The sequence below is a fragment of the Jaculus jaculus genome, chromosome 9, assembly GCF_020740685.1.
Source record: "Jaculus jaculus isolate mJacJac1 chromosome 9, mJacJac1.mat.Y.cur, whole genome shotgun sequence".
Classification (NCBI taxonomy): domain Eukaryota; kingdom Metazoa; phylum Chordata; class Mammalia; order Rodentia; family Dipodidae; genus Jaculus; species Jaculus jaculus.
In genome coordinates, this window is record NC_059110.1 from 97,700,191 (window position 1) to 97,725,913 (window position 25,723).

Consider the following 25,723-nt stretch of genomic DNA (forward strand, 5'->3'; position numbering starts at 1 on the left):
CTGGAGAAATAGCTTAGCATTTAAGGTGCTTGCCTACAAAGCCAAAGGACTCAGGTTCAATTCCCCAGGACCCACATAAGCCAGATGCACAGGTGGCACATGCATCTGAAGTTGGTTTGCAGGAGCTAGAGGCCCTGGCATACCCATTTTCTCTTTTTTTGTCTCTCTCTCAAATAAACAAACAAATAAAAGTAAAATATTAAAACAAAAAAAGAGGAGCTGAAGATATGGCTTAGCAATTAAGGCACTTGCCTTCAAAGCTTAAGGACCCAGGTTCAACTCCCCTGAACCCATATAAGCCAGATGCACATAGTAGCGGATGCATCTGGAGTTCATTTGTTACAGGCCCTGGCCTGCCCATTCTCTCTCCAAATAAATAAACAATTTTTACAGAAAGAGAGAAAGAAGAAAGAAAAGAAGCTGAAGAGATGAGTTAGTGGTTAAGGCACTTGTCTGCAAAGCCTAAGGACCCAGATTTGATTTCCTAGTACCCAGGTGAACAAGGTAGCACATGCATCTGGAGTTCTTTTACAGTGGCTAGAGGCCCTGGCATATCCATTCTCTCTAAAATAAATAAAAAAAAAGAAAACTACAGCAATCACCTGTTTAAGCTTCCTGATTAGTTCTCGAAGTTGAGCTTCCACACGAAATGCAGAAAATAAGCACCTCCAATGAATCCAGTGTTTTTGGCACCAAGAAGCTGGAGCTCCACTACAAAACAAAAATTTCTTGAGAATATCTTCTGTACATTCTTATTTTATTACAAAACTGGGAACCCATAAACAATTATCTGCTCTTTTAGGAAACCTGTCCAAGTACTAAAAAAGTCATTTTAGGCCAGGTATGGTGGCACATGCCTTTAATCCCAGCACTCAGAAGGCTAAGGTAGGAGGATCACTGTGAGTTCTAAGCCAGCCTAAGACTAATTCCAGGTCAGCCTAGGCTAGAGCAAGACCATACCTCAAAAATAAGTAAATAAATAAAAATAAAATAAAATAAAGGAGAAGAAGAAGATAAAAAATCATTTTAGGAAATTTGAAAAACAATTAGACCGAACATGGTAGCACACACCTTTAATTCCATTACTTGGGAGGCAGAGGTAGGAGGATTGCCATGAGTTCAAGGCCATCCTCAAACTACAAAATGAATTCCAGGTCAGCCTGGGCTAGAGCAAGACCCTACCTACAAAGATGCGGGGGGGGGGGGGGGGAATTTCGTATCAGTTCCAATGATTAAATTTTTAAAATAACTTGTAAACCCAGGTATGGTAGCACATATCCTAGTCGGAAGGCTGGGGTAGGAGGACAGTCATGGGTTTAGGACTAGATTGGGGCTACAGAATGAGTTTCAGGCCCTGCCTCAAACCAATAGTGGTTGTACATGCCATTAGTCCCAGTACTCTGGAGGCAGAAGTAGGAGAATCACTGTGAGTTCAAGGCCAGCCTGGAACTACTACAAAGTGAGTTCCAAGTCAGCCTGGGATACAGTGAAACTTTACCTCAAAAAAATAAAAATAAAAAATAAATAAATAACTTATAAATAGGATTCTTTTCACATACACGAATTAGCGTAAATCTAATCTTTCTTCTGAAGTAGCAGTATAGAAGACAAATTATGCAAAATCATTTTCAGGAAGGGCTTAAGAAGAGAACAAAGAAACCCAAGGGCTGGAATGGCTCAGTGTTTAAAAGCACTTGGTTACGAAACCTGCCTATCCCGGTCTGATTCCCCAGTACCCATGTAAAAGCCAGATGCACAAAGTAGTACATGTGTCTGGAATTCATTTGCAGTGCCAAAAGGCCCTGGTGTGTGTACACACATGCACACACACTCTCTGTTTTAAAAGAAAGAAGTCCAGTATTATACAATTAATGCCTAGTAAGTACATAAGTACCAGTGACCTGATCTAATCTCAGGGATGTTAAAAATACCTTGAAGTCACATAATGAGTGTAAACTAGATCTGCAGATTAAACTGACATTTCCCAGCACACAGCACCATACCTTGATTTGCATTGTTCAAAGATGACAGCTAAAGTTGCAAAGTCATTAAATCCTCCAGCTTTTGCTGCCAGTTCTCTATGTCTCTGTTCTGCTTCCTTCTGGTATTCTGGATCAACTGAAAGGGAAATCAGAGGCAATTAAGATCTACTTTACATTAAATATCTACCTTCACATTGCTAGTGTGCTCAAGTTCATCAAAATTTGCCTCAACTTCTGGGGTGTAATATGGTAGACCTATATTAGTTCTCCTTGGGATGGGGGGGTATTTCTTCCATAACTACTGGTATTCTTTTTCTCTTTTCTTATGTTGTTTGTGAGACAGGGTCTCTATACAGAGCCTAGACTGGCCTGGAATTTGGTATGCAACCTAGCCTGACTTTGAAATTTCTCTACCTCTACTTATAAGTGCTGAGATAAGCATGTGCCACCACACCTGGCTCCTTTTCTTCTTTTAAAAGTATTTATTCAAGCCAGGCGTAGGCACACACTTTTAATCCCAGCATTTGGGAGGCAGAGGTAGGGTGATCACCATGAGTTCAAGGCCATCCTGAGACTACAGTGAATTCCAGGTTAGCCTGGGCTAAAGCATGACCCTACCTTGAAACCCTCCCCCCAGAAAAAAAAAAAAAAAACTTATTCAGGGGCCAGAGGGATGGCTCAGCAGTTAAGGCGCCTTCTGACAAAGTCAAAAGACCAGGGTTCGATTCCCAGTACCCACATACAGCCAGATACACAAAATGACATATGTGTCTGGAGTTCATTGCAGTGGCTGGAAGCCCTGGCATACCCATTCTGTCCCTCTCTATTCTCTCTCTCTGCTTGTAAATAAAAAAAAACATTTTTTTCATAAATTTGAGAGAGAGGAGAGACAGACAATAGGCATGCTAAGGCCTTCTGCCACTGCAAAAGAACTCCAGACGCATGCACCACTTTGAGCATCTGGCTTTATGTGGGTACTAGGGAATTGAACTCAGTCTATCAAGTGGCTTTGCAAGCAAATGCTTTTATACTTTGGTGTTTTTACAAGTTTGGCAACAATACTCCCCTCAACTTATTTGTCATTAAAACTGTATTTGGAATTTACTTTTTCCTTAAAACATTTTATTTTATTTATTTATGACAGGGGAGGGCACAGATATAGAGAATGGGCACACCAGAGCCTCTAGCCACTACAAATAAACTCCAGATGCATGTGCCACTTTGTGCATCTGGCTTTACACAGCTACTGGGGAAATGAACCTGGACCTGTATGCTTTGCAAGCAAGTGCCTTTAATCACTGAGCCAATGCTCCAGTCCGATTTATTATTATTTTTGTTTGTTCTGGAGACAGTCTGGCTGTCTAGAACTCATTACAAAGACCAAGGTGGCCTCAAACTTGGTAGTAAGAGGCAGGAGGATTACTCTCAGTGTGAGGATTATACGCACTCACTACCGCACTTAACCCAAGGGATACTAATTTCCAACCAAAAATATTTCAAGTATGTATTATTCCCCAGGAAGTATTATGCCAAAAGTAAAATTACACTAGACTCCAGCATCTACCCCACTCAAGCTTCCAACACCAGGAGAGATGCCTAACTGTGAGACAGGGGCTACTTCAGAAATCCCTGGAGCCTAGTGTTTTCTGCCACAAAAATATGGAAGCTAGGTATGGTGACATGTGCCTGTAACCCCAGCAATTGGGAGGTTGGGACAAAAGGATCCACTCGAGGCTAAAAACATGCTGACTTGGAGACCCACATCACTAACCTTTCCTTTCTCTCATACCTTCCTTTCTACCAACATTCTCAAAGCTAAAGGAAAAGACAAGAGTATATTGCTTTTTCTTGTCCCAGCATCTTCCCTCAAAAATAACCTAAATAGATGGCCTGGTGGCACATGCCTTTAATCCCAGCACTTAGGAGGCTGAGGTAGGAGGATCACTATGACTTTGAGGCCATCCTGAGACTACATAGTGAATTCCAGGTTAGCCTGGACCAGAGTGAAACTACCTCAAAAAGAAAAAAAACAAAACAAAACAAAACCACCACCACATACACAAAAAATAACACTAAGAATAACAAAGTGGCAAAAAGCCTCAATATCAGAGTAGGTAGAAGAAAGTCTAAAACCATATCACACACACAGTTTTGTTTTGTTTTGTTTCCCCAAGGTAGAGTCTCTACCTTGACAACCTACCTTGAAAAAAAAATTTCCCTCACAGCACAGTGATTCAAAAATACACACACAAAGAGAGAGAGACACAGAGACAGACTGAGACTGACTTTAGTGGGAAAATGGCAAAATGTTAAAATATTAAAAGTTGGGCTGGAGAGATGGCTTAGCAGTTAAGGCACATGCCTGTGAAGCCTAAGGATCCAGGTTTGATTCTCCAGGTCCCACGTAAACCAGATGCATATGGTGGCGCATGCATCTGTAGTTCGTTTGCAGCGGCTGGAGGTCCTGGCGCACCCATTCTCCCTTTATCTTTCCCTCTATCTCAAATAAACAAATAAAAATAAATCTTAAAAAAATTAAACTTGGTACAACAATAAAAAATATAAGAGATTCCCTTTATTATTCCTAAAATATTTCTCTTTTTAAAATTTTAACTTGTGTGTGTGTGTGTGTGTGTGTGTGTGTGTGTGTGTGTGTCTATGTGTGTGCACGCAGGTCAGGGTCACTGGAAACAAATTCCAGATTCTTGCCTCACTCTTTGTGTCTGGTTTACACAGGTGGCTTGGGAATTGAACCTAGACTGGCAGGCTTTGCAAGAAAGTGCTATGAACCACTGAGCCATCTTCCCAGTTCCTTGAAATATTTTTGTTCATAGCAACAGAACAGTACAATACCAAAAGAGAAACTGCTGGATGTGGTGGCACATGCCTTTAATTCCAGCACTGTGGGGCGGGGGGTAGGAGGATCTCTGTGAGTTCAAGTTCACCTTGACACTACATAGTGAATTCCAGGTTAGCCTGGGCTACAAAAGGGAAACTATCTTTGGCAATCCTCCTACCTCTGCCTCCCGAGTACTGGGATTAAAGGTGTGAGCCACCACACTCAGTTTATACACAGGTTTTATAATCTCAGCAAGATGATCCCCTATTATACAACAGTTTAAATGCTCATCTTTTCCTTTCCCAATAGATTTGCCATTTTCATTTGTTTATTAGCTGTCCCCAAATGAGATCCCATGGCCAGCCTTATCTCACACAAACAGATGCCACTGTGCAAGAAGTATGAATAAGAAGACAGAACAGCAAACTAAGTCTTGCTCTAAGTCAGGCTGACCTGGAATTCACTCTGTAGTCTCAGGGTGGCCTCAAACTCAAAGCAATCCTCCTACCTCAGCCTCCTGAGTGCTGACTGGGAGTAAAGGCATTCGCCACCTTGCCTGTCTAATAAAAACATTTTAGCCAGGCATACTGGTACATGTTTTTTAAATATTTTTTTTTGTTCATTATTTATTTATTTATTTGAGAGCGACAGACACAGGGAGAAAGACAGATAGAGGGAGAGAGATAGAATGGGCGCGCCAGGGCTTCCAGCCTCTGCATCTGGCTAACGTGGGACCTGGGGAACCGAGCCTTGAACCGGGGTCCTTAGGCTTCACAGGCAAGCGCTTAACTGCTAAGCCATCTCTCCAGCCCTGGTACATGTTTTTTAATACCAGCTAGCACTCAGGAGGCTGAGGTAGGAGGATCACCATGAGTTCAAGACCAGTGTGGACAAGAGTGAATTCCAAGTAAGCGTGGGCTAGAATGAGAACCCGCTTCAAAAAACAAAAACAAAAACAAATAAATTGAAAATATCACTGGGCATGATGGCACATGCCTTTTACCCCAGCACTGGGCAGGCAGAGGTAGGAGGATTGCCGTGAGTTCAAGGATACCCTGAGAGAACATAGTGAATTCCAGGTCAGCCTGAGCTACAGTGAGACACTACATTGGAAAACCAAAATAAACGAATAAATAAGTAAATAAAATAATAAAAACAAAAACAAACTTGGATTAGAATTAGATCACCTTAACCCAAGTCAGGTGTTTTTTGTGTTTTTTTGTTGTTGTTGTTGTTTTGTTTTGAGGTAGGGGTAGGGTCTCCCTCTAGCCCATGGCCATGTGGTGAACTTCCAAAATTCCTCTGAGAATTACTAGAGACCTAACTAAATGAAGATATATTGCATATGCATGGATAGACCACTCCACATTATTAAGATGATTGTTCTAACTTGATCACACAATCTCAATGAGTTTTTTGTTTTGTTTTTTCGAGGTAGGGTCTCACTCTAGCCCAGGCTGACCTGGAATTCACTATCGAGTGTCAGGGTGGCCTCAAACTCATGGCAATCCCCCTACCTCTGCCTCCTGAGTGCTGGGATTAAAGGCATGTACCACCATGCCTGGCTCGATGAGGTATTTTATAGAATTCAATAAACTGGCTTTACAGTTTATATAAAAATGAAAAGATGCCTAGAGAGATGGCTTAATGGTTAAGGCACTTGCCTGCAAAGCCAAAGGACCCAGGTCAGTTCCCCAGAACCCACATAAACCAGATGCACAAGGTAGCTCACATGTCTGGAGTTCATTTGCAGTGGCTAGTGGCCCTGGTACACCCATTCTCTCTCTCTCTCTCTCTTTCTCTCTCTCAAATAAATAAATATAACATTTTTTAAAATTAAAAAAAAAAGATACAAGCTGGAGAGATGGGCTAGTGGCTAAGGTGCTTGCCTATGAAGCCGAAGGACCCAGATTTGATTTCCCAGTATGTGTCTGTCTTTTACAGTGGCTGAAGGTTCTGGTGTGCCCATTCTCTCTCTATCTGCCGGTTTCTCTCTCTCTCTGTCAAATAGATAAAATAAATTATTATTATTTTTAAGTGCAAATATCCCATATACCCAAAGCATGAAGAGGATAAAAAAAATTAGAAACACAACCTGAGCAGAAAGGCCTAAGAGAGGTCAGGGGCAGAGAGAGAGTAAAGGAAAGGTGGGAGAAGAGTTAATAAAAATCTAAGAGTGTGTGAATAATCTAGATGAACATGGAATAGCAGACTTCAACATAACACCAAAAGCAAGACCCATGAAAGATACAATAAAGTGTATTTCATTAAAATTGAAAACTTTTCTCGGGTTAGAAAGATGGCTTAGCGTGCAAAGCCTAAGTATATATGTATGGCTCTCCAGGTCCCATGAAAGCCAGACACACAAGGTGACACAAGCACGCAAGGTCATACATGCACACAAGGTGGTGCACACATTTGGAGTTTGAATACAGTGGCTGGAGGGCCTGTGCACCAAGTCTCTCTCTCATAAAAAAATACAAAAAAACCCCACACTTTCTCTGTAAAAGGCAATGCCAGTGTAATGAAAAGATAACCTACAGACTGAGAGAAAATAGTTATTACAAAAATCAGGGCTCACCAGGCATGGTGGCTCAAGCCTTTAATCCCAGCACTTGGGAGGCAGAGGTAGGAGGATCGCTGCGAGTTCAAGGCCACCTTGAGACGCCATAGTGAATTCCAGGTCAGCCTGGGCTAGAGTGAGACCCTACCTCAAAAAACCAAAAAATAAATAATACCAGGGCTCAAGCCAGGCATGGTAGCATGCTCCTTTAATCTCAGCACTCGAGAGACAGAGGTAGGAGGATTGCGGTAAGTTCGAGGCCACCCTGAAGCAACATACTGAATTCCAGGGTCAGTCTGGACTAGATTAAAACCCTACCTTGGGATGGGGAAATGGCATAGTGGTCAAGGCATTTGCCTGTGAAGCCTAAGGACCAAGTTCAATTCCTCAGGACCCACATAAATGAGATGCACAAGGAGGTGCATGTGTCTGGAGTTTGTCTGCAGTGGCTAGTGGCCCTGGTGTGCCTATTCTCTTTTTTTCTCTATCTGCCTGCCTCTTCCTCTTTCTCTCTCAAATAAATGAGTAAAATTATATATATATTTTCTACCCTGAAAAACAAACAAACAAAAAAAGGACTGGAAAGATGGCTTAGCAGTTAAGGTTCAACTCTCCAGATTCCACATAACCCAGATGCACAAAGGTGAGACAAACACATAAGGTTGAACATAAGGTGGCCCAAGCATCTGGAGTTCAATACCAGTGGGTGACGCCCTGGCACGCCAATTCACTCTCTCTCCCTGTGTCTCTCTGAAAATTAAAAAATTTAAAAGCCATGCTAGGGCTAGAGAGATGGCATAGTGGTTAAGGTACTTGCCTATGAAATCTAAGGACCCAGGTTCAATTCCCCAGAATCCACATAAGCCAGATACACAAGATAGCATGCATCTGGAGTTTGTCTGATGTGACTAGAGACCCTGATACGCCCATTCTCTGTCTAACTCTTTCTTTCTCTAATAAATAAGTAATAAAATATTTCAAAAAACAAAAACCCCACACACAACTATGTTCATTGCCACTCTATTCACAATAGCTAGGAAATGGAACCAGCCTAGATGTCCCTCAATTGATGAGTGGATAATGAAAATGTGGCACATTTACACAATGGAGTTCTATTCAGTGGCAAAGAAAAATGAAGTTATAAAATTTGTAGAAAAAATGGATGGATCTGGAAAGTATTACACTTAGTGAGGTAACCCAGACCCAGAAAGCCAAACATTACACATTCTCTCATATGGGGATCCTAGCTATGAAGGATTGGGACTTCTATGTGAGTAGGAAGAAAACTCAGTAGCAGAGGCTACTGGAGATTAAAAGAGAATAGAATGGGGGGGGGGGCTTAATAGGATGATTATATATATGTAAGTTAAAGAACAAATTAATGGGGGTAAAAAGGACTAAGTGAGGTCCGGGGAAGAGATTGAGTAAAGGAAGGGTGGAGTGAGGGCTAATCAAAATCTAAGAGGATATAAATAAGTCATATGGCAACCTACTTTTTTGGACAATGGAATACTCAGGAGCCATAGATTGTTACTAGAAAATTTTCAGTGCCAGGAATGAGATACCTTCCAGTTAATTGTTGGCCAGAGAGGTCCCTGATGACCCCCCAAAACTACAGGCCATTGCCAAGGCCCTTGGTTTCCTACCAGGAATAGATGGGAAGACCCTATTGCTGAAGACTCCACATACTTGGACTGTAAGGTGACAGAGAAATCCTGCTGGAGCTGAGCTGAAAACCTCCTCCATGTAAACCAGCTGACAGAAAGTTGGGAAAAAGCCATGCTGCATACAGTTCAATGGGAGAGAGAGAAATCAACAGTGAAGAGACTCAGCAGTGGACACTGCAAGCATTAAATTTGGCCAGACAGGCCAAATGAGCCAACCAGTGCAATAGTGGCACGTATGTTATGGGGAAAACCAAATGCTTTATAATTGTACTGGAGGCCTGCTACATGGGAGGGAATACATCCCTGATAATGAAGACCTACAACAGTGGCAGTCATGAGTCCTAGGGGTGTAATGTCTGCTGCTGTCTGGCTAAATGTATATACTATGCTCACCAAGCTGCCCAGTAAATACTTCTCTTAATGTTAATACCCAAATATTAATGCTACTTTACTTTTGGTTAGAGAACCTTCTAGTCATGAGCACTAGAGGTGTAATGTCTGCTGATGTCTGGCTAAATGTAAAAACTAGGCTCACCGAAATGCCCAGTAAGCACTTCTCTTAATGTTCATACCCATGTATTAATGCTACTCTCACTTCTGGTTAGAGAAGCTTCTCTTCTCAAATGGCAGTGACCTTGGGATGACTCAGAAGGCACCATGGTGCTGAGAAGTGACAGAGGAGTGCTCAGCACTGAAATATGTGTATCACACCTTCCAAGGCTCAGGGTCCACTGTGGAAGAGGTGGCGGAAAGAATGTAGGAGCTGAAGGAAGGGTAGGACTCCTTACAACATGCTCCTCCAGATACAAAATGGCCTGGATATCCATGACTTCACAGTCCTGACACTACCTACACAAGACCATCATAATAGGAAGCAAAGATCACGACATCAAAGTAAGAGACTGATTGAGAAGGGGATACAATGGAGAATGGAATTTCAAAGGGAAAAGTGGGGGAAGGGAGGGCATTATCTTTATTGTCAATAAGAAAATAAAAACAGCATATGGGAGGAGGTCTTTCTTTTTGAAACAGTTCTTCATTATGTAGTCCAGTCTGGCTTTGAATTAGGATCCTCCTGTTTCTGCTTCTGAATAGCTGGGATTACAGACATGTGTCACCATATCTGACAATGAAATTTTTTTTTAAACAAATTTTTTTATTTTTACTTACTTATGAGAGACAGACAGAGGGAGAAAGAGGCAGAGAAGAGAGATAGGAAGAATGGGCCCACCAGGGCCTCTAGCCACTGCAAACATACTCCAGATGCATGTGCCCCCTTGTGCATCTGGCTTATGTGGGTCCTGGGGCATTGAGCCTCAAACCGCAATCCTTAGGCTTCACAGGCAAGCACTTAACCTCTAAGCCATCTCTCCAGCCCTGACAATAAAATTTTTATAAAAAACTCTTTAATAACCTTCTTACCAGGTCTGATGAAGACATTTTCCACAGACAACATTGCTGCTATTGGAAGCAGTAAATCTTCACAATCAAGAGAAGCTGCCTTGATTACTGCACACGTCAGATGTGGAGGGAGAGGAAACTCTACCATAGATAAACCCAATCTTGTCACATGGCCACTCCTTAATAGAAAAAAAAAGTTCTTAGGTCTTACTACTTTGGTACAATGTCAAGGTTCATCATTCAGAATAAATCAGATATAACATAGATAATTAAAAATCACTTCCAGAAATTCAATTCAAAGAAATAAAATACTGTGATCATTGACAGGAGAAGAAAAAGGTAGGAATCCTCTACCATCAGAAGCTTAATAACTCCAAACACTTAACAATGAGGCAGTGGACAACAGTAAACTAGATATACACATGCTACACAGCATATATGATGTCCATGAAGAAATGACACAATGATGACAACCAAACCCTCCTTCATACCACAATCATGAGAACAAGGGCTGGTGATTTTACTGTTTGTTTGTTGGTGGTGGTGGTTTTTCGAGGTAGGGGTCTCACTCTAGCCCAGGCTGACCTGGAATTCACTCAGGAGTCTCAAGGTGGCCTTGAACTCACAGTGATCCTCCTACCTCTGCTACCCAAGTGCTGGGATTAAAGGTGTGCGCCACCATGTCCAGCTAATCTTACCATTTTTATAGAATCAGAAAAAATGCTTGGCATTGAAATGGTATTCATAAATTACTTGTTAAGGAAAAATCAATATTAAACAAATGTTTTATTTTTAATTTCTCTCTTTGCTTTGGTGGATATTTTGTTGTTTTATTTTATTGAGACAGGCTCTCTCAGGCTGAGTTCAAACTACCAATACTCCTTCCTCAACCTCCCAGGTATGTTTCTACATTGTAATGTTTTGAGTTTTTTTTTTTTTTTTTAAGAGGTAGGGTTTCATTTCTCTAGCCCAGGCTGACCTGGAATTCACTATGTAGTCTCAGGGTGGCCTCAAACTCACAGCAATTGTCCTATGCCTCCTAAGTGCTGGGACATTAAAATGTTTAAGTCACAACCATGGTAAATTAAAAAAAAAAAACAAACTGAGGACAAATACAAATTTAAAGGAAAATAATCCAATATTTGTATTATATTATTAATCCAATAAGTAATTTCCTATTGATAAAAGAAAAGAAAGCACGCTTCATGGTGCATGCCTTTAATCCCAGCAATGGGAGGCAGAGGTAAGAGATCTCCATGAGTTCAAGGCCACCCTGAGACTACATAGTGAATTCCAGGTCAGCCTGGGCTAGAGTGAGACCCTACCTTGAAAATCCAAAAACAAATTAAAATTAAAATTAAACAAGGAACTTAGAACCTTATTTAAAAAGAATTCAGAGCTGGAGAGGTGGTTCAGTGGTGAAGGCCAATGACTGCAGAGACTTAACAACCCAGGTTTGATTCTCTAGTACTCACATAACGCCAGATACAAGGTGGCACATGCATCTGGAGTGTCCATTCTCTCTCTGTCTCTCTCCCTTTCTGTCATTCTTCTCTCTATCTCTCTCTGCTTACAAATAAGTAAACATTATTAAAAAAAAAAAAAAAAAGAAAGAAAGGGACTAGAGAGATGGCTCAATGGTTAAACATGCTTGGTTGCAAAGTCTGATGGCCTGGGTTCAGTTTCCCAGATTCCACGTAAGGTCAAGTACACAAAGTGGTACATGGGTTGGGACATCTGCAATGGCAAGAAGCCTCTAGTACACCCATATTCTCTATCAAATGAATAAATTATATTAAAATTAAAATGAAGCGGGTGTGGTGGCACACACCTTTAATCCCAGTGACTTGGGAGGCAGAGGTAGGAGGATCACTGTGAGTTCGAGGCCACCCTGAGACTCTACAGTGAATTCCAGGTCGGCCTGAGCTAGAGTGAAACCCTACCTTGAAAAACCAAAAAAATAAAAATAAAATAAAATAAAATAAAATAAAATAAACAAATGAGCCAGGCATGGTGACACATGCCTTTAATCCCAGCACTCAGGAGGCAGAGATAGGAGTATCATCATGAGTTTGAGGCCAGCCTAAGACAATATAGTGAATTCCATGTCATCCTGGGCCAGAGAGAAACCCTACATAGAAAAACTACATATATCTATTTTTTAAAATTTATTTTTATTTTTGGTTTTTTGAGGAAGGGTCTCACTCTAGCTCTCAGGCTGACCTGGAATTCACTATGTAGTCTCAGGATGGCCTCAAACTCACAGTAATCCTTCTACCTGTGCCTCCTGAGTACTGGGTTAAAGGTGTGCCCCACCATGCCCAGCTCCACATCCGGCTTATATATGTATATTTTTAATGAAAGAAGAATTCAACTAGACAGGGTGTCTCAGTAATCTCAGAACTCAGAAGGCTAAGGCAGGAGGACTACAAATTTGAGGCTAGCATAGGTCATATAGTAAGTTCCATGGCATTCTGAGATACATAGCAAGAACCTGTCACTCACACACACACACAGAGACCTTAACAGTAAGTATGTTTGGGTTGTTGTTTTTACCTGTCAATAGCATCACACTGGTAAAGCTGCTTAAGTGCTTCCAAAATAAGTCTCTCATTAGGTGGATCCAAATAGGGAAACCTGTTTGTTTAAAAAAGATATGAGTGAGCCACTCCTTGAATATAGGATTTTATACATTCCTTTTTTTTTAAAGACTTTTTTAAATTTATTTATTTGAGAGCGACAGACACAGAGAGAAAGACAGAGGGAGAGAGAGAGAATGGGCGCGCCAGGGCTTCCAGCCTCTGCAAACGAACTCCAGACGCGTGCGCCCCCTTGTGCATCTGGCTAACATGGGACCTGGGGAACCGAGCCTCGAACCGGGGTCCTTAGGCTTCACAGGCAAGCGCTTAACCGCTAAGCCATCTCTCCAGCCCTGATTTTATACATTCTTAATGCAAATTTCCTCAGAAAGTGTTTTATTTCTCTATTTTTAACTTTTTTGTTGTTCTTTTTCTTGTTTTGTTTTGTTTTTTTCCAAGGTAAGGTCTCACTCTAGCCAGGGCTGCCCTGGGACTCACTCTGCTCAGGTTGGCTTTGAACTCACAATGACCCTCCTGTTTTCCAAGTGCTGGGATTAATGGTATGTGCTACCATGCCTGTTTTTTTTAATTTTTTTATTGACAACCTCCAGACCTATATATATAATGTACCCTCATCATAATTCTCTCCCAAACTTCCCTATTTCCCTCCTTTCCTTGAAAAAATTCTATCCCAGTCAGCACTGACTTACATTCCTCTCATTCATGACATTCTTCTTGGCTAGCTCGCTAGTACACTCATCATTTCCCCTGTCTTAATCCTGTCTTATCAATTTCATCTACTGCCTTCAGTAGACCACAATGTTTTCAAAACTAAATTTTTATAATACATAGGAGGGAAAAGTGGCTGAAAACTACAAATCAGCCGGGTGTGGTGGTACATTGCTTTAATCCCAGCATTCAGGAGGCAGAGGTAGAAGGATTGCCATGAGTTCGAGGCCACCCTGAGACTCCATAGTGAATTCCAGGTCAGCCTGGGCTAGAGTGAGACCCTACCTTAAAAAACCAAACCAAAACAAAACAAAACAAAAAAAACCAAACAAACTAAAACTACAAGTTATTAAATTGTACCTCAATACGGTCTGTGTATACATACATGTTCACGTTATGTGGGGGGTGGATGCACAGGTCAAAATTTTTTTTGTTAAAAAGGGGAAGTAGCTTTTCTCACTTCCTGGCCATTTTGGCAGTTGCTCTTGGGTGGGGGCCATTCTGTATTGAAGCATGAAGATGGTGGCAGTCATTGCAAAGGCAATGAAAATGTCTCTAGAGCTGATCAAAGTCTAGGCTCCAACCTGTTACGAACAGTAGAAAGTGAGCCAGCAGGATGGCTTACCAGTTTGCCTACGAAGCATAAGTACCCAAGTTTGATTCCTCAATACCTACGTAAGCCATATGTACAAGAAGTTCATCTGCAGTGACAGGAGGCCCTGGCTTGCCCATTCTCTTCATCTGCCTCTTTCTTTCTTCCTCTCTCTCCAATAAATAAATAAAACATATTTTTAAAAAACTATAGTTAAAAACAAAAACAAAAACAGCCAGGCATGGTGGCGCATGCCTTTAATAGCAGCACTTGGGAGGCAGAAGTAGGAGGACCCCTATGAGTTCAAGGGCACCCTGATACTACATAGTAAGTTCCAGATCAGCCTGGGATAGAGTGCGAAAACAAAAACAAAAACAGCCAGGCATGGTGGCGCATGCCTTTAATAGCAGCACTTGGGAGGCAGAAGTAGGAGGACCCCTATGAGTTCAAGGGCACCCTGATACTACATAGTAAGTTCCAGATCAGCCTGGGATAGAGTGAGACCCTACCTTGAAAAACAAAACAAAAAGTATGTGTGGATTACAAGAAGGTGATTCTGATATCTTTAGAAGCATGCCAGAACAGTGGTGAAAAATAAACCATGTACATTTCTCTTTGTAAAACACGCCAGATACTTTTTTTTAAAGGTTTGGTGGGGGGTTCTGGAGAGATGGCTCTGTGGTTAAGAGTGCTTTTAGTTTAGTTGGGTGTGGTGGCACACACCTTTAATACAAGCACTTGAGAGGCAGTGGTTTGAGGATTGCTGTGAGCTCGAGGCCACCTGAGATTACAAAGTGAATTCCAGGTCAGCGTGGACTAGAGTAAGACCCTACCTCAAAAAAAAACAAAAGAAAAGAAAAAAAAGAGTGCTTTTAGTTTAAGCATAAGGGCCTGAGACCTGCCCAAGTTTGATTCTTAGTACCCACACTAAAAGCTGGTGTGTCCATGTACATCTATACCCTATTCCTGTAGGAAACAGAGACTGCAAAGTAGGGAATCATAGGGGCTCACTGACTAGTAGGTCCAAGCAGAGAGAGAAAGACTCCTCAAAGAAATATGTGAATGAACAATAGAGGGGTACCCCCAGCATTCTCCTGTGACCACTGTATACACATGCACAATCAGTACGCACACATCCAAATGCCCACACAGTGCTTACTTCAGCAGCACATATACCAAATGCCCGTAACACCACACTAGACCACAAATACACACACACACACACACACACACACACACACACACACGGGAGAGAGTAGATCAAAATTCTGATACCAGCACTTGGAAGTAGAAACAGGAGGGATCAACTTCAATTTAATGTAAGCCTGGACTAGAGTGAGATCTTCCCCCCTCCAAAAAAAAAAAAAAAAAAAAAAAAAAAATATATATATATATATATATACACATACTATATATTATGCATATATATATTATACATATAATACATACATATATACACATGTAATAAAGGGAGAAGTACATGCAATTATTTTTGCCACATTTGTGTTTTATATATGTATGTGTGTATGTATGTATGCATGTGTACATACTCATTTTATAGTGAGCCATCCAAAACCAAACTACAAATACATCATTTGGCCCACAAAATACTCCAGTATCCATCTCCTGATAGAAGCAGTCTTACATTATTAACATGATACCACTAATGAACATAAGAAAATTAACGTGCAACCAAGCATGAATACATGCATACATATATCCAATGTATATGGTTGTTTTTTTGAGTCAGACTCACTCTAACTCTAACTCAGGATGACCTAGAACTAACTCTGCTCTTTTTTTCTTTTGGCAGAGGGGGGGAGGGGGCTAGGGTTTCAAGGCAGTGTCTTACTTTAGTCCAGGCTGACCTGGAAATCATTATGTAGTCTCAGGGTGGCCTTGAACTTACAGCAATCCTCATGCCTCTGCCTCCCAAGTGCTGGGATTAGAGGCATGTGCTAACATGCTTGGCTGGAACTCACTCTGTATGTATCCCAAGCAGGTCTTGAACTTACCCATCTTCATACCTCAGCCTCCTTTTTGCTAGAATTCTAGAACTGAGCCACCATGGCCAGCATTTTTATATCCATCCATCCATACACAAACACACACACACACACACACACACACACACAAGCACATATTTTTCTTCTTTTTTTTTTTTTTTTTTGGTTTTTCAAGGTAGGGTCTCACTCTAGCCCAGGCTGACCTGGAATTCACTATGGAGTCTCAGGGTGGCCTCGAACTCATGGCGATCCTCCTACCTCTGCCTCCCAAGTGCTGGGATTAAAGGTGTGCGCCACCACACCCAGCTTTTTTTGTTTATTTATTTATTTGAGAGTGACAGAGAAAGAGGCAGAGACAGAGAGAGAGAGAATGGGCACGCCAGGGCCTGCCTCCAGCCACTGCAAACAAACTCCTGACAGGTGCACCCCCTTGTGCATCTGGCTAATGTGGGTTCTGGGGAATCAAGCCTCGAACTCGTGTCCTTAGGCTTCACAGGCAAGTACTTAACTGCTAAGCCATCTCTCCAGCCCCCATAAATATTTTTTTTTTCTTTTTTGTGGGGCAAAGCACCAGGGCTACAAACTTCAGATGCACACACTACCTTGTGCATAGAACTTTACAGGGGTACTGGGGAAATGAACCTGGGCTGGAAAGCTTTGCAAGCAAGATAGTTAAAATAGTGATTTTTACTTTAAGTAAATACTTTGGTTTAGTTGAATAACAACACAAAAACTAGCCTCTAAAAAGGGTTAGTCTCGGCTGGAGAGATGGCTTAGTGGTTAAGGCATTTGCCTGCAATGCCAATGGATCCTGGTTTGACTCTCCAGAACCAGGATGAACAAAGGAATCATGCCAGATTTTTTTTTTTTTTTTCCGAGGTAGGGTCTCACTCTGGTCCAGGCTGACCTGGAATTAACTCTGTCATCTCAGGGTGGCCTTGAACTCATGGCAATCCTCCTACCTCTGCCTCCAGAGTGCTGGGATTAAAGACGTGCGCCACCATGCCCGGCTCTGTCTGCATTTTTCTCTCTCTCAAATAAATAAATAAAAATACTTTAAAAGTTGTTAGAATGAAGCCATGCTATTCTTTTGTCATTGCTTGTGTGTGAGGGTATGGGCATATTCCTGTGTGTGTCTTGCATGCCATGTTCTCCTTTGGAGATCAAAGAACAGCTTCGGGTGTTGATCCTGTGTTCTCCCTTGTGGGAGGCATGGTCTCTCATTGTTATTCACTGCTGTGTTTGCCAAGCTAGTTGGCTTGTGGGGGGAAAAAAAAAATGAACAACCCCCCCCCCGAAAAAATGCAGACACTACAACATAACTCCAGACACATGTGCCACCTTGTGCGTCTGGCACTTACGTGGGTCCTGGGGAATTGAACCAAGGTCCTTTGACTTTGCTGGCAAGTGCCTTAACTACTAAGCCATGTCTCCAGCCCCCCTAGCAACTTTTTTTTTCCCCCTCAAGTTGCTGACATACCTTATGACATCATGTATGGCAAGGCACTTTAAGGTCAGAACTACAGATGTCAAACTAGTTCTTTTAATCTCAGGAATCACATGGTCAGGCATACATTGGTTCCAAAAATCTTTACTGTAAATCCGAAAGCACTTTCCTGTGGCTGTTCTGCCAGCTCGGCCACTTCTCTGTAATGCTTCACTCCTAAAAAACAAAAACCAAAAGAAAGCCCCAAAATGTGTTGTGGGTTTCCCATGTTATTTACTTCCTATCCCCAAACCAAGTAGAAGTTATTTAATCAACTATTCTTTGAACTTAAAGGCTTAACACAGACTTACTTTGAAATCGGAACCACCTCCAGGATGTCCAACCCTAATCTGGGGTTGTGATTTAACTGTTTCACAAAGCCACCATCTACCACGTATCTAGAAGAATGAAAGCAAGTTAAATTTCTATAAAAATAAAGTGAGAATTATTAATTTTTAACCATATTGAACTTTCCTCTATCATTTCATATTATTTCTGTTAAGCACAAATTTTGAGGACTGGAGGGATGGCTCAGCGGTTAAGGCTATTGGATTCCCCAGGACCCACATTAGAGAGATGCACAATGGGGTGCACACATCTGGAGTTCATCTGCAGTGGCTGGAGGTGCGCCCATTCTCTCTCTCTCCCTCTTTCTTTGTCAAACAAGTAAGTAATTAAAAACTAAATATATTTGTAAAAAAAAACTTGAAAATCAATAAACTGTACATGTTGCTGGTGGCAATGTAAGTTTCTCATACACTGCTAGTGGGAATGACAACCAGGATGTTTGGCCAGTTTTCAAAAACCTGAAAAATAGAATTATAATATAACCCAACAATTCCATCCCTAAGTATAGGCCCAAAAATAACTAAAACAATTACTTAAATATTTGTAGATGAATATTCTTACCAAGTATTAAAAGCCAAAAGGTAAAAATTAATGAAGATGTTCATTAAAAACTAATAGACCAGGCTGGAGAGATGGCTTAGTGGTTAAGATGCCTGCCTCAAAGCCAAAGAACCCAGGTTCAATTCCCCAGAACCCACATAAGGCACATACATCTGGAGTTCATTTGCATTGGCCAAAGGCCCTGTTGTGCCTTTATTCTCTCTATATGTACACATATTTGCCTCTTTCTCATTCAAATAAATAAAAATTTAAAAAATTAATAGATCAGTAGATGAAGAAATTGAGATATAATACCATGGAATGTTAACTGAGCAAAGAAAGGAAATAAAATATTATGCTAAGTAAAAGAAACCACACAAACGGGACACATATTGTATCATTCTAATTGCATAAAACATATAGAATAGGAAACACAGGACCCAAAGTAGAACAGTGGGCTAGAGAGAGACCCTATCTCATAAAACCAAAAAAAAAGTAAAACAGGGTGGCTCAGCAGTCAAGGTGCTTGCCCATGAAGACTAATGACCCAAGTTCTCATGTACTAGTTCCCTGGTACTCATGTAAAGCCAGATGCACAAAGTGGTGCATGTGTTTGGAGCTTATCTGTAGTAGCTAGAGGCCCTGGTGCCCCCCATTCTTTCTCTCTCTCCTTTCTTTTCCCCTTCCCCCCACCTGGTATGGTGGTGCCCGATTTTACTCCCAGCACTCTGTATATTACTGTATTTTATTCTCAGACCTTGTGTGTCTGGCTTACATGGAATCTGGGGAGCCAAACATGAGTCCTTAGGCTTTGCAGGCAAGCACCTTAACCACTAAGCAATCTCTCCAGCCCTCAAAATCTAATTCTTTTAGCATACCATTTTAAGGCAATTAAATGGAAAATAAGCCAGGTAAAGTTTGGAATAACAGTTTAAATATAAAAAAGGGGTGTGTGAAGCCGGGCCTGGTGGCGCACGCTTTTAATCCCAGCACTTAGAGGCAAAGGTAGAAGGACTGCCATAAGTTTGAGGCCAGCCTGAGAATACATAGTGAATTCCAGATCAGCCTGGGTAAGAGTGAGACCCTACCTCAAAAAATAAGAAAAATAGGGCCAGAGAGATGGCTTAGTGGTTAAGCGCTTGCCTGTGAAGCCTAAGGACCATAGTTCTAGGCTCAATTCTCCAGGACCCACATTAGCCAGATGCACAAGGGGGTGCACACATCTGGAGTTCGTTTGCAGTGGCTAGAGGCCCTGGCGCGCCCTTCCTTCCTTCCTTCCTTCCTTCCTTCCTTTCTTTCTTTCTTTCTTTCTTTCTTTCTTTCTTTCTTTCTTTCTTTCTTTCTTTCTTTCTATCTGCCTCTTTCTCTCTCTGTCACTCTCAAATAAATAAAAATAAACCAAAAAAATAAATAAAAGGGCGTGTGTATCAACAGCATCAAAAATTTTTTTAAAAAATCTCACATTATGACCATCTGACTGTTGAATGCCTTTATTTGTATTTAGAGCTTCCAGAACTTGACATTATAATAATAGCAACAATCTTTGCTACACACTTTTGAAGAATACTGTGCTGTTCGTTTTCTAGAACTTTTGAAAAACAGCATATAGAATGGATGAAAGAAAAAAATCGACATGATTGTCTAATATATGATATATAGTTTTATAATTTAAAAGAAAAGAAAAAAATCCAACTTAGCCGGGCATGGTGGCACACGACTTTAATACCAGCACTTGGGAAGCAGAGGTAGGAGGATCGCCATGAGTTTGAGGCCACCCTGAGAGACTATATAGTAAATTTCAGATCAGCCTGGATCAGAGCAAGATCATACCTCAAAAAAAATAAAAATAAAAAAAATCTAATTTGGTTATTAAAGTTGAAATTTCCAAGTAATTCTTTACTAACTGTACTCAAAACCCAATAATATAATTGACTACATTCAAAAGCAACTGAGGGCTAGAGAGATGGCTTAGCAGTTAAGGTACCTGCCTGCAAGGCTAAGGACCCAGGTTCAATTCCCCAGGACCCACATAAGCCAGAGGCACAAGGTAGCACATACATCTGGAGTTTGTCTGCAGTGTCTGGAGGCCCTGGCGTGTCCATTCTCTCTCTACATATATCTACCTCTTTCTCTCTCAAATAAATAAATAATGGTATCTTTTAAAAACAACAGAATTTCAGAATTTCGTAAGGTGAAGAGAGAGATTACTACTAGGTAAGATTAGGTAAGAAAAACTACCAAGGGGAGGTGTGTCATAAGGCAATTATCAGACCACCTAAAGTGTATACTAATAATGACAGAGAAGTAGGATTGCCTGAGACCTCTTAAGCATTGCAGGTAATATTAAATTTGAGAAGAATGCTTTAAGTTAAAAGGGATAAGGAAGGCAAGGTATGATGGCACACACTTTTAATCCCAGCACTCTGGAGGCTCAGGCAGAAAGATTGCTGTGAGTTCAAGGCTAGCTTGAGACTACAGAGTGAATTCCAGGTCAGCGTGGGTTAGTGAGAGACCCTGCCTCAAAAAAAAAAAAAAAGAGTGCAAGAGAGCGAGAGAGAGAGAGAAAGAGAGAGAGAGAAAGAAAGAAAGAAAGAAAGAAGGAAAAAGTTAAGCAGAAATTCACTGTGTATCTCCTACTTCATTTCTAGTTCAAAGCAATTAACAATCATAAGAAATTAAAAAGTAGGTGACCAGCACTCAGGAAGCAGAGGTAGGAGGATTGTTTGAGTTCAAGGCCAGCTTGGGACTACAAATTGAGTGCCAAGTCAGCCTGGGCTAGAGTGAGACCCAACCTTGAAAAAATATGTATATAAATAAATAATAATAAAAAGTAGTAAGAAGAAAATTCGTGGAGAACCTGTGACTGGCTAAATGCTTTCCTTTACTGTGAGGGAGCTTTCAAAATTATACCTGATCCCATCTATTGTCAAAGATGTTGCAGAAATATTGGTGGATATGACACATTTCCTAATCCCAGGTGGAGGTGGCAAAAATATTCTCCTCTGCTGATCTAAAATATATAAAGAAAAAGTACTAGTTTACAACATGCACTTGTCAAATTTAACCTTAGAACTCACTTTTTAAAAGTTACGTTTTCTTGACCTCATAAGCATAAAATAGCAAAAACTATTCTTCCTCGTGTTTAACTGAGAAAAATTTTAAACAATTAAAAAGCTGAAGAGAAGCCAGGCGTGGTGGTGTACACCTTTAATCCCAGCACTCAGGAGGCAAAGGTAGGAGGATCGCCATGAATTCAAGGCCACCCTGAGATTACATAGTCAATTCCAGATCAGCCTGGACTAGAATAAAACCCAACCTGGAAAAACAAAACAAACAAACAAAAAAGCTGAAGAGAGCCAGGTGTGGTTTCACACGCTTTTAATCTAAACATTTGGGAGGGAGAGGGAGGAGGATCACTGTGAGTTCGAGACCACATACACTACATAGTGAATTCCAGGTCAGCCTGAGCTACAGCAAGACCCTACCTAAAAAAGAAAAAACAAACAAACAAGGCTGCAGAGATGGCTCAGTAGTTAAAGGCTCTTGTTTAAAAAGCCTGTCTGCCTGGGCTCTATTCCCTAGTACCTACAATGCAAAGTAGCACATGCATCTGAAGTTGGTTTGCAGCACTAAGAGGCCCTAGTGTGCCCTCCCTCTCCCCCACCCTGCTTTCTGTCTACAACTAAAATAAACTAACTAAAAAGAGAGAAGTTTACATAATCCCTTCCCAATACCCTCCTTTATCTCCTCTTTCCCATCTCCTTCTACTGAGCCCCCTCTTCTATCCTACAGATGTCTTTTGCTTGGGGGGCAGGTCTAGGTAGTTTCACTCTAGCCCAGGCTGACCTGGAATTCACTATATAGTCTCAGGCTGGCCTCAAATCGTGGTGATCCTCCTACCTCAGCATGCACCACCACCCTGGGCCCGGGCCCTTCTTTTTTTGCCTTCCTCCATAACAATCTGTTGATGGGCCTATTATGTAGGTCATGTATAGCTCTTGTGAGTTCATAAATATAATAACCACTGGAAGACAGTGCTCCAAAGCTGTCCTCCTTTTTTTTTTTTTTAAGCACAAAGGAAAACGTTTTTAATTTTTTTTATTTATTTACCTTTTAAATTTTTTTTTTACTTTTTGGTTTTTCAAGGTAGGGTCTCCCTCTAGCCCAAGCTGACCTGGAATTCATGATGTAGTCTCAGGGTGGCCTCAAACTTGCACCAATTCTCTGACCTCTGCCTCCCGAGTGCTGGGATTAAAGGTGTATGCTACCACACCTGGCTTGATTTATTTATTTGAGAGAGAGAGTATGGATGTATTATGGGTGTATGTATGTGTCAGGGCCTCTTGCCACTGCAAATGAACTCCAAACTCATATACCATTTTGTGCTTTACTTGGGTACTGGGGAATGGAATTTAAGCTGGCAGGGTTTGTAAGTAACCACCTTTAGCCACTGAACCACTTCCTCAGACCATATAAGGGCACCTTTAAAAAACGAGCAGAGATCTTGAAAATTAGGCCATAGTAAAAAAAAAAAAAAAAATAGGTCCATGGTCTTACATTTAGCAAACATATTAAAAATAAAGTCTTGGGCTGGAGAGATGGCTTAGCAGTTAAGCGCTTGCCTGTGAAGCCTAAGGACCCCGGTTCAAGGCTCGGTTCCCCAGGTCCCACGGTAGCCAGATGCACAAGGGGGCGCACGCGTCTGGAGTTCGTTGCAGAGGCTGGAAGCCCTGGCGCACCCATTCTCTCTCTCTCCCTCTATCTGTCTTTCTCTCTGTGTCTGTAGCTCTCAAATAAATAAGTAAATAAATTTTTAAAAAAAAAGAAAAAAAAAATAAAGTCTTTTTTCTCAGGATAAAGGTCAAGAAGTTTTTACATGTCATAAGCTCATTACATATATTTACATGGTTCTTTCTTCCCTATGTACTTAAAATGTTAAGATCATAGGGCTGGAGAGATGACTTATCTGTTAAGGCACTTGCTTGCAAGACCTTAGGACCAAGGTCCCGCATAAGCCAGATGCACAAGGTGGAACATGTGTCTACAGTTCATCTGCAGTGGCCCTGGCATGCCCATTCTCTTTCTCTCTAATTAAAATAAATAAATAAAAATTAACATTATACAATTCCATACTTCCAGGAAGCTTTTGTGGGGATGAGGCAAGGTCATTATCATATGGCTTGTACAATGTAATAATACAAAAAGGTATAAAACATCCACAGCAAAAATATATGCTAACTAAAATTAGTGAACTTTGAGAGTAGTTTACAGGTAATCAGACAAACAACACAAGCCACTTACAAGGAGAGGGGGGGAAAAAAATCAGATTGGCCTCAGATTTCTCCACAGCAACATTCAATACCAGAAGACAACTGGACAATGTCTACAAAAGTTCTAAAGAAAAGAAAATGTGACTCAAAGACATAAAACCCGGCCAAGACATAGTATAAATATAAAGCAAATGACACATACTCTTAAACAGAAAAGAACAATTGTCACAAGCTCTTCTATTAAAAAAAAAGGTGGGGGGTGCTGGAGCCAGGCATGGTGGCACACACTAATACCAGCACTCAAGAGGCTGAGGCAAGAGGATTCATTGAGTTCGAGGTCACCTTGAGACTACATAGTGAATTACAGGTCGGCCTAGACAGAAACACTACCTCAACAGCAAAAAGGCACTGGAGAGATGGCTTAGTAATTAAGGTGCTTACCTGGGAAGACTCAGAACTCAGGTTCAATTCCCCAGTACCCACATAAGCCAGAAGCATAAGATGGCACATGCATCTATAGTTCATTTGCAGTGGCTAGAGGCCCTGGCATGCCCATTCTCTCCTTCACTATCTGCCTCGTTCTCTCTCGCTCTCTCAAATAAATAAATAAAAATTTAAGAATATTAGGGCTGGAGAGATGGCTTAGCAGTTAAGGGACATGCCTGCAAAGCCTAAGAACCCAGGTTCGATTCTCCAGGTCCCATGTAAGCCAGATGTACAAGGTGGCACATGCATCTGGAGTTCACTTGCAGTGGCTAGAGGCCATGGAGTGCCCATTCTCTCTCTTTCTCACTAATAAATAAAAATAAACCTTTTTTTTGTTGTTTTTTTTGAGGTAAGGTTTCACTCTAGCCCAGGCTGACCTGGAATTCACTACGTAGCCTCAGGATGGCCTTGAACTCCCTGTGATCCTCATACCTCGGCCACCTGAGTGCTGGGATCAAAGGTGTGCGCCACCACGCCTGGCTTAAAAATAAATCTTTAAAAAAGTTTAAGATTAAAAATTAATAAATAGGGCTGGAGAGATGACTTAGTGGTTAAGGTGCTTGCTGGCAAAACCAAAGAACCCAGGTTCAATTCCCTAGTACACACATAAAGCCAGATGCTGAAGGTGGTGCATATGTCTGGAGGCCTGGTGTATCCATTCTTTCTATCTATCTGCTTCTTTCTCTCTCCTATCTGTGTCAAATAAATAAATTAAACAAATAAAATTTAAACAAATAAATAAAGAAAGAAAACTATAGCCAATCTAAAATAAACAAAGTACCTCCCCAAAATGAATGACTGCTGCTCTCACAACCCATAACCCACATCCCTATGGAGAATACCAGCAATCCCAGTAAGGAGGGCCCTCAGCAGAATGGGGGAAGGAGGGATAATGATACCAACATGTGTTCATACAAAGTAAGTCCATACTTAGCAATAATAAAAAAAAAGCATCAGGGCTGGCTTAGTGGGTAAGGCGCTTGCCTGCAAAGCTAAAGGACCTAAGTTCAATTTCCCAGGACCCTCATAAGCCACAAAAACAAGGTGATACATATGTCTAGAGTTAGTTTGCAAGCTGAAGGCCCTGGTGCGCCCATTCTCCCTATCTGCCTCTCTCTCTCTGCTTCTTCCCCCCCCGCCTCAAATAAATAAAGAGTATTTTTAAACTTTATTTTTATTTATTTGAGAGCGAAAGAGGCAGAGAGAGGGAGAGAGAGAATGGCTATGCTAGGGTC

General features: G+C 41.3%; 1 protein-coding gene across 2 annotated transcripts in view; it reads right to left on the bottom strand.

The window, feature by feature from the left end:
* The window catches only part of Dhx40 (DEAH-box helicase 40), a 48,355-nt gene that overhangs the window by 10,933 nt on the left and 11,699 nt on the right, over positions 1-25,723 (bottom strand). For both annotated transcript variants that reach the window (XM_045159253.1, XM_045159252.1), the window contains exons 8-14: positions 21,643-21,742; positions 18,156-18,242; positions 17,839-18,021; positions 13,009-13,089; positions 10,474-10,631; positions 2,004-2,118; positions 603-711 (exon numbers count right to left, since the gene is read on the bottom strand). In XM_045159253.1, coding sequence (XP_045015188.1) covers positions 603-711; positions 2,004-2,118; positions 10,474-10,631; positions 13,009-13,089; positions 17,839-18,021; positions 18,156-18,242; positions 21,643-21,742 — 833 coding nt within the window. The remainder of the gene's footprint in view (positions 1-602; positions 712-2,003; positions 2,119-10,473; positions 10,632-13,008; positions 13,090-17,838; positions 18,022-18,155; positions 18,243-21,642; positions 21,743-25,723) is intronic.